Genomic DNA, 9,727 nt, shown 5'->3' on the forward strand with positions numbered 1-9,727 from the left:
AATGCTACCAATATTACTTAGACATCTATAATGAAAAATAATACGTATTTTTCTTATTCAGTTAGAATTGTGAAGCGATAATGGAGCAAAATATTTTAATTATTTTAGTCATTACTGAAATTACCAACGTAGATTGGCAACTGTAGCTTATCTGCTTTACAAACACAAAAGTTATGAATCGCATCAAAGAATAACCTCATTCGCCTACAATATCGTATTTAGATGTTGGATTTGTTTGACATTTTGGTTTTTGATACAAAATAGTATGAGAAGATCATTTGAGATGTATCCTTTGACTAAAAGTATATTCTTTGGATGTTTTCACTGTTCTGGTATCTCCCGTAATCTACCGAAAGCGTATTACTGTACAAATCTCCGTACGTTAGGGAAGCCTAACGTTAACGTAGAAAACATGCGAGGGTTTGCAAAAGTTCAAAGCCTAAGCCAACATTATTATAGAAGTACCCGAAAGGGTACATTGTCATCAAGACGACCTGTCAGTACTTCACCAGGCAATACTCAAAGTAGCATTGAAAGGAAACATCAGAAGTCGCCGTCTAAAAATAAGTCGTTTGTCCCACGGAAAATGCTGATTTTGCCAAAAGTGACCCGCTTTTCATTTGAGAAAGGGAGGTTTCCTGATTTAAGCGAAAGTGAACTACGTCGTAAGGTATGTGATATCTTGACATTGTATACCTTGGCCTACCTAGCAGCATACAGGTTTTCATGATCCTTCAAACTGTGTTGAATAAGGCAAGCTCTTGATGGCTCCAACTGTACATGTCTTATATGTAAAGTGAAAACATGTAGGCCAGTACAAGTGTTACAAACTAGAAACCCATTTTTACTTAAACTTCGAAAACTTAATTTTTATAGATATATTGTATCAAGGTTTTGCAGTATGCTCGTAAATAGTTCAAAATAATCATAAAGCCCAAGTTTGGAAGCCTTGACAAGGATGAAACAAGTGTAATCATTGCAATTTGCATGTGCTAGGTCTTCACAGCGAATAATTTATACAGTATAGCATTGAAAAATACCATGCAAAATTAGGAAATCGCTATACAAGTGTAAAGATGCGAAGCAGTTTTGTACTCAGAAAACCATTGTATTTTTAAGATATAAAGTTCAAAACTGCTAGGCCTATGCACAGTAACTTATAACTATGTACATTACAGTAACTTATTCCCAGCTATGTCAACTTCTGCCAGGTGTTTGTTAGTGCAGAGATGTGATTTAGCCTAAAAAAAAGGAATCATTAACAAGAGCTCTAGAAAAAAGAGATAGTGAATATAAATTGGCTTCAGATTCTATCAGATGTAATAATGGAACTTAATAAAGCTTAGTGTGCTTTTTTTTTAAGTAACTGCAGATGACTTATGTATTATCTTTAATCATAATTTTTTTTTGTCATTACTTTTATATGATGTATAAGACTCCATTGTTTTTTCCCCCTATCTTTCTTTCTTTATTCACAGCTTGCAGAGAGGGGTTCTGACTATGAACATTTAGTAGAGAGACACAGTGTACATTTGAAGAACCTGCAAAACTTGGTTGAGAAACTAGAGTAAGTAATGTACATGCGTCTTCAGTCATTTAAGAAGTGACGCTAACTTTAATCCAAGATAGAAGATTGGCAATGCTAAATGGTTTAAATGCTCTCAGCCATGAAATCTGTCATGATGTTGACCTGTCTGTCACCTGGATTCGTCAATTTTCTTCATACATCAGTCCATTCATCCAAAAGTTGAAGTATCAAATATACGGAACAATGTAACACATTTCACACCGTACTATGCAGGGAATTTAAGCTCACGTTCAAATTTTGTTAGCAGATTTGAAGGCTCTGAATTTGGTCTCTTTTAAGATCCTATATTTCCTTTGTAAAAAAGCAACTGCTAAGTATATATACAGCTTTGGCCCTACTGCATCTACAGTATATAGCATTTTGTGATTTGATGCTGGATAAATCATTCCCTGCTTACTGTAGAATCTTTCATGCATTTTAATGAAATTGATTTTGACTTTGAAGTGATCCTTGCTTTATGTGGTGATGGATCAATTGAGCTGCTCCAGCTCAGGAAGTTCAGGGCTACTGTACTGTCATGTTTGGGCTGTTTGTTGAAACGGCACAAAATGGTTCACTTTCTACTGCTAGACTGCATGCAGTACAGTACATACATGTACCAACACCAAACTGGTGCATGACTTATATTGGCTGAGGGTTGTTGTGTTCGATAGGAATGTTAAAGTTTTAAAGATTGCCCATGTTACAGTGTAAGAAAAGTGAGACTGAAACAGATACTAACCTCAAGTAGTGACAGATTGATCTCCTCCAAAAGATTTGTTTGCCTGTAATCACTCCCAATCTTTGCAGAATAGATTCCTCTCCCAAGTCAAGGATTTTAGTTTTTGTTTAATATATATCTTTAAATTATAAACATAATTGCTCTTCAATAATTAATTTGCTTTGCTGTTAGTACCATGGCTTCTTCGATAAGTTACTGTTACTGTATGTTTGCATTTCAGGAATATTGTTACACATATATGAATGTCATGTGTTCCTTTAGATATATCCTCTGCTCCCATTTTGTTGCATAAGTTTAATTTTATAATTTATAATTTAATAATCTAATAAGCATAAGTTTACTTTGAGTTATGGCTTTGAAAATGCCTAAGATTGATCAGATAGTGCCTAACTTTACCAACGTACAGTAAATTGCAACATGACATCTGCTCCTCTTCCTACCACACAGAGAGACGGGTGCGTCGGTGAAAGTTTGCACGAATATGAAAGATTTTACCGAAGAAGCTGTGGACTGGGCAGAGTTGGTCATATCTGCCGGAGGGGATGGAACATTCCTGAGTGCTTCAAGGAAGGTATTCGGTGACAAACCCATCATTGGAGTCAACACAGATTTCGTAGGGTCTGAGGGTTTCCTCTGCTTGCCAAGAAAATATTCTGGAAATATAACAAAAGCACTGAAATTGATGGAGAGTGGCTCGTATCGGTGAGTTTGTTAAACCCGTCATCAATGAATGTTTAGTTTCATCTTGGTTGAGAGAATTGGTGTCACAGCAGCCCACAGTAGTAGCCTAATATGACCAAAATTCAAAATAAGCAATATATACTAATGCAAAGGTGAATAGCAATGTTGACATTACTTCTGTTTTTTATTTCAGTGAAAGATTAAAAGAATGTAAAAAATCGTCTTTACTAGATATAGCAACTTGATAAGGTAACTCATGAGGGGGGGGGGGGGAGAAGGTGGGTGATGGGGGGGAGGTTCAGGGATTGCATAATGTACACTGTGACAAGGTATCTTCTTGGATGTCATGAAAAAGAGAACAGCAGAGTTAATTCTTCTGGGCTTTATAATGTTTATAAAGCCAGCAAAGTGTCTATTGTTGCATTTCCTTTTTGTTTACATTTTTTTTTGGAATTTCATGATTTACCTTTTTGTAATCTTCAAATTCTTTGACAGGTGGAGGAAGCGAGCTCGGATCCGCGTCACTGTTAAGGGAGGCGACACAAGCCACCCGATAGATCTATACGATGAGGACCTGACATTTTCAGACCACAGACATCTCCACAATTCGGAAAGGCAGAAGAGCCTGGAGCGAAGGTTGAACGGAGAAGATTCTGAAGAACACATCATTCCCATCCGGGCTCTTAACGAGGTCTTTGTCGGAGAGTCTCTATCATCTAGGTAAAATGATTAACATTATCATTAATTAATTTGTAGTACAATTTTACATTCATTTTACACACCACTAATTTTACCTTCAATGCATCCCCCCCCCCCCCCCCCTCCCCCATTGATGTCATATATGCAGTACCTGTTTTCGAAATTTTGCCAGCCCAGTGGCTATGTATGTTAAATTTGTAAAACTGATTTTTACTTTCAACTTGAAAACTTCTGTTTTTCTTTTCTCAGTATTATGTGGATTTATGCATTTTCTTTTATTTTTTCTCTCAAATGATTGATTTCCCCATGTAGACATTTGGACCCTTTGAAATGTTTGCTTTGTTGGAAGCAGTCTTATTCCCTGCTTACTGTAGAATCTTTTATGGTCTGTGAAAACATCAGACAAGAATCTAGTCACTATACATTTGAGAATAATTGCTTGCATTAATTGATCAGTTTTAATTGTTACCGAGAACAAATATTGCACACTGTACCTCAGTGGACTTGAAGTAACTTACCTTTTGTTTTTGGTTTCTTCCAGGATGTCATATTATGAAATATCTATAGATAACGGACCACTAGAAAAACAGAAAAGCTCTGGGATAACTATATGCACAGGCACTGGTTCAACTTCATGGTAAGTAAATAGTGTATTTCACAGATCTACAGAATCAGATCCAGTAATGAAAAAAGGAGAAAATGAAAAAAGAAGCTTATATTGCATTCTAAGCCAGATTGATTTTTATGATCACCTTTATAGGCAGTTTGAACTATTTCACTGTTTCAATAACTACATTTCATTTGAAGTGATTTGGCACAACAGCAAAAAAACAGTTAGTACAGAATATTGTAAGCATTTACTTTGCTTGATGTAATTTGAGATTTGCATGGATGATGTTAACCTGGTTATTGCATATCATAATATATATTCCTCTTATTTGATTTACATATAGCCATATTATGGAATCATTATACAGCGATCTATTTGTTTTTCATTACTTAAATTTATAATCCCTAAGTGTTTTTATTAATAGAATTTGATCTGTAGTCAATATAGGTGCATGGTGCCAATACCATGCTTTTAGCACTACTTGTGTATTTTAAGAGTATATACTTGAAAATAATATACTGTTCCCTCATATTTGCACTATGTTGATTTTTGTCCTATCTCTAATTGTGCAGGTCTTTCAATATTAACAAGCTTTCATATCAAAGTGTGGAAGAAGTTCTTAAAATAGGTAAGTTTCTGTCATATTTTTTTTATCACTTTCAAAGCATCAATTACAACAGTCTTGAAACAATGGACTGGCTCACACAAAGAATTAATTTAAAAAAAAATGAGGTTTGTCAAATATTCATATGTGAAAACAGTGAACAGAGAAATTAACTGCCTTCTGTGGAAGGAAAACTCAGTATTAAATTTCACAATAAACAATAAACTTTTTTGTACCTCAAATAGCCCCATGGGAAAGGACACACCAAGGCACGTAAGACAGCTCTGCTTCAAAATAGCACTTTTGCCCTTTTGCATCTGGCAACAGCTGATTCAATGATATCAGAATGGTAAATGAGCTGTAAATGGTTTTAATTTCCTTGATAATATTGACATCATTTATAGACAGAAAAAAAGATGAATTTCTACAAAAAGTTTCATTTTGATGAAATTCTAAAATCAACAAGAAAATTAAAGTGGAAAATTTAAAACGCTTTTGAAGAGCATCTACCATAATGACATGACAGACCACCCACTGTGATCTACTTTTTAGAGTGAAGGAGGGGTAAGCTTTAGGTTCCTTGAGTCTACTGTAATGTACATTGCAATAAAAATAGGGGCTGACTTGTTACATGTATGCCCATGTTGGGGCCAGATACCTTGTCAAGTCTGTGCGGGAACATCTAGTCTACATGAATCTGGTGAGAAGTGGAATATTGTTACATAATTTTCAAATTGAATACTTTTGCTCTTACCCAGAAAAGCTGCTCAAGAGCATGTAATCTAAACATTTTCAAAAGAAAAATTAAAAGTTGTGTGTTTATTGATCATAAAAATGCTTTGAAAGTAAGGTAATGGTACCAATAAATTCAGAAAAGTTTGTCCCACAAGTGAAATGATGCGATGACATTGTTTAGCTTTATAGGTTTTATTTTTCTTCCAATGCTTTATCTTGCTTCATATCTGCTACCATTGTTTTCTCTTGCAGCCAATCGGCAGACTGGTTCTAATTATTCCACCAATCAGGAATCGGTTAAGACAGTCGCAGATTCCTTCAATGGACGTCTGCTGTTTGACCCTCGGGTGTTGCAGATGGTCTACAGCGTCAGAGATCCGGTGGTCTACGGTATCTTCCAGGTTCGCAAACCGAGAGGATTCGCCAGAAAGTGAGTTGAATACAGTTTCATTATGTCCCATGTGCTCCACTTTACTAGTCTGTGATAACTTATTCCACCAGAGAGAGAAAACAGACTGCGTTATCCACTGTAACTCCATCAACGAACTTCAAGGTTGTTACAAAATGGGGCTATTAATTTTAATTCTATTTGCTTCGCAGTGATGTAGATCATAACTTCATTTTTACATATCGATATATGTTTACATATACCGTCTCAGTAGTAATGTTAGTATTAAAGTATAAATCAACTGAGTCACTTAGAGGGCAGCTCATTTTAATTTTAGCACAGCTGCTACATGTTTATGCCGACATGGTGTCCATCGTTGTTACTCGTAATCTTTGCAGAATTACCATCCGATCACGTTGCAGAGATGCGTGTCTAACGGTTGACGCTGGTACGTCATACCTCTTTAACGACGGAGCACTAGCAACCCTGGAAATGTTTGATGAAGACGCCATCAAGACCATCGAAATGGTGGAATGAAATCACTGCCTATCTGAAGTCCTTTTTGTTCTCAAGACCCTTCCAGCCGTAATATATGGGAAAGCCACAGATCGACAGTATTAACTTAGAAGCAAAATTACAATCAAATTTTGAAACAGTAAGATTAAGATTACAGCAAGAATGAGATTGGTAGAAGGGACCATCGAATTTACCAAGGAAAGCTTTGCTTCTATCAAAATATAAAAATACAGTTTACGTTTTACAAAATGGAGCTCGTAATTCCACTTAAATCATTACAAGGATGGAAGTTTCAAGGTTGAGCAGTTTCTGCCAAAAGTGACAGTATTTATCTTGTCCCAACAAAAAGAAAAATATTAAAGAAGGTTTTGTCAGCATCTGTTGCACATACTAGGTTTCAGATTTTGTGGCAATCAGAACATCCATGTTCTTCTTGCAGTGTGTAAAATGATGCAACTTCGAGCAATGTCCTTGACATTACTTGCTATACTCACAGATATCACTTGGTCTGTCTGTAGACAGTGTGACTTTTACCAAATGTTGTAGAATAAACATTAATAAAAAAATCTACTGCTGGGCAAGAAAGTGGATTTAATTAAATTCAATGTACTCCAACAAACATTTACTAGGACATTATACTTTGATAGAGAATGTACTTCTGGTTTGGATATAACATGAGTTTCATACCTTTTTGGCATCTGGCATGGCGGACTTTGGTTTACTTGGGGCTGTCCCTTTAAGTGATAACTATTCGTTTGATATACCTCATTGGCAGTTGTTAAGCAAGTTGCTTACTTAATACCCATCTAAAAATTGATAACACATCATTTATAGTTTTAGTTCATTTTTTTTCTCTCTCTCTCTCTCGTTTGTTTCAAAGTTTTCATCTCTTTTTTCCGTTCTGCAATAATTAAATCCAAAGAAAAGAACAAATAATGAAAAAAAAATATAAAAAATATCAGATGCAATAGAGAAAATTTACATTGGCATTTTGGAAATATTTCTTTTGATTTTGTTTTCTTACCATGAAACAGTTGCATTTCTGGTCACGCGTGAGAACAATTTGAAATATTTACTATAAAACGATATTCCTTTGTATGTATTTCATTTCCTTTTTTCTCTTTTAGTCACGACTCATTTTACAAGTTTTCTTCATTTTCATATCTCTTTCTTTCACCTTTTGTTAGAGATGTCCAATCAGTCACATTTTACATTTGCAAGCTGTAAAATTTCTCGGGAAAAAAAGGTAAACTCTTTTCTAAGTCCTGCCATCTTTTTAGTTACCACTAATTAATTAATTAATTAATTTGCTAATTAATTAATGTATAACAGATATATGATAAGATCCATTTGAATCACTAAGTGGCATTTTAATTTACTCCACCAACTTGAAACCTTTACCAGAGATTAAAGTATCCTTAGAGGTTCCATAGTTGGAAAGATATGTACAAGTGAGAAAAAATGAAAATACTCTTCATGTTGTAATATGTCATGTCTTGAATGTAACGGTAGATGTTAGAAAAGAATCTTCTTTTACTAAATAAACGTTAAAGCAGCTCTTTGAGTTTGAGACAATTATAAGAGAAATTTGTGACCAAGGAAATGTTCGTAATCGGATCAAATTATTTTCAGAATTCAAATCTTTACGATGGTCAATTGGTAATCTTTATTTGGGTAGCAGAAATGTTTCTACAATTATTGATGAAACATAAACTCCTTTAGTATTACATTACTTCAAAAATGTTGTTTTAGTTAACATCCTAACAGGCCTAATGGTCTTATTTTGCACATGATTACTATATCAGGCTTCCCATGGTCAGGGATCTTTTGGAAAAGTCATGGGGAAAAAATATAAACAGAAAATAAATTTAGCTGACCAAGAAAAGAGATGAAATGTTCAAAAGTCATGGAAAATGTAATAAGTTTCTTAAATTGTTTTAGTTTCTTCATTTCTTTCTTGTCCTAGAATTATATCTAAATCTTAAGTTCAATGGAAAAGGCAACGAATTAATTTAAATTTGTAATAGAATTACTTTTAAAAAGAAAGAGCAGATAGGACTAAAGAAAAATAAAGGCATTTTTCAACCTTAGAAGTGATATTTGGACGTTGCTAATATTTATTTCGCCATTATAGAAATGAATACATATCTGCTTGCTAACAATTACTCCAGGTATCGTTGATGTTGCAAGTTAGTGGGATGCAACTTCCTAATAAGCTTGAAAATAATAATAATAATAAATAGATATACTTGAAGAGTTTTCCATGTGGTGCAAAATGCCTTGTGTCTTGCTGAAATGATTCAGTACTGCTAGCTAGACTGACAAAAAAGAGAACATTGTTAGACCTAAATGTACTTCTTTACAATGCATGGCTGTCAGTTATTTAAGTCTCTCTCTATGTGGTCACATTATCGTAGGTGTAAGCTGCAAGTAACATACAAAATATGTCGATTCTAGTATTTAAGCTTGATGTTTATACATGTTATCTGCAAGTATGCCTTGCCTCTTGGATCAGAAACGGTTAAACAATTGTGGGTGGTATCGGGTGAGGTCATTATTTAAAATTGAATATGAGAACATTTTGATAAGGCTACTTGTTGAAAATGATACTTTAATGGAGAATTTGGTGGTTCCTCTGACTGGCTCATATTCTGGATTCATCTCACCACCAGATTATCGAATCAGCAGATGAAGCGAGTGGTTAAGGGCCTCCAAGGTCAAGGGAACACTTCCAGGCAAGACTTAACTAATACCAATTTGGTTGTGCCTGCAAACCTAAAGGGTCAGGATAGGGGGAACATATGGTGCCTTAGGGTTCCCAGAGGGTGTTAATTTGGTGCTAGGTCACAATGTAATTGCTGTAGAGTGTAAAATGTTACAAAAGAAAATGAAATATTCCCAGAAATGTCTGGAATAATATGCAAACTGCCAGAATGGGTCTTGCTATTGTAATGTGCAGCTATTCATGTTTGTGAGCGATAGTTGAATGTGCTGTTAATAGTGAGTTGGATTGCCTTATTAAATTGCGATGTTTGGGTTGGCCAGTAGGACAAATTCAGTATTAGTGCTGTCATATATTGTAACATGTCATAATAAACAAAGATGATTTTTATTGAACAGGTCATCAATGGAGTACTTTTTAATCCTAATGTGTCAATCAATCTCTCTAAGGCATTTCTTCTTCC

The 9,727-nt window shown here is 34.9% G+C and overlaps 1 protein-coding gene across 1 annotated transcript; it reads left to right on the forward strand.

The window, feature by feature from the left end:
- Nucleotides 1-34: 34 nt before the first annotated feature.
- On the forward strand, nucleotides 35-9,647 carry LOC139982706 (NAD kinase 2, mitochondrial-like). The gene is made up of 8 exons (XM_071995775.1): nucleotides 35-670; nucleotides 1,479-1,567; nucleotides 2,757-3,011; nucleotides 3,486-3,710; nucleotides 4,231-4,326; nucleotides 4,872-4,927; nucleotides 5,891-6,068; nucleotides 6,425-9,647. Exons 1-8 carry the CDS (start codon nucleotides 266-268, stop codon nucleotides 6,561-6,563), a joined length of 1,443 nt encoding a protein of 480 aa, XP_071851876.1. The 5' UTR covers nucleotides 35-265; the 3' UTR covers nucleotides 6,564-9,647.
- The last annotated feature ends 80 nt before the right edge of the window (nucleotides 9,648-9,727 follow it).

The sequence above is a fragment of the Apostichopus japonicus genome, chromosome 2 (genome assembly GCF_037975245.1).
Source record: "Apostichopus japonicus isolate 1M-3 chromosome 2, ASM3797524v1, whole genome shotgun sequence".
In the NCBI taxonomy this organism is placed as follows: Eukaryota; Metazoa; Echinodermata; class Holothuroidea; order Aspidochirotida; family Stichopodidae; genus Apostichopus; species Apostichopus japonicus.

Excerpts from the sequence above, each read along its gene's own strand:
- LOC139982706 (XM_071995775.1), top strand. The coding sequence starts at position 266 with ATGAGAAGATCATTTGAGATGTATCCTTTGACTAAAAGTATATTCTTT. Across the intron at positions 1,568-2,756 it reads AACTTGGTTGAGAAACTAGA|AGAGACGGGTGCGTCGGTGA; the intron begins GTAAGTAATGTA and ends CCTACCACACAG. Across the intron at positions 3,012-3,485 it reads ATGGAGAGTGGCTCGTATCG|GTGGAGGAAGCGAGCTCGGA; the intron begins GTGAGTTTGTTA and ends ATTCTTTGACAG.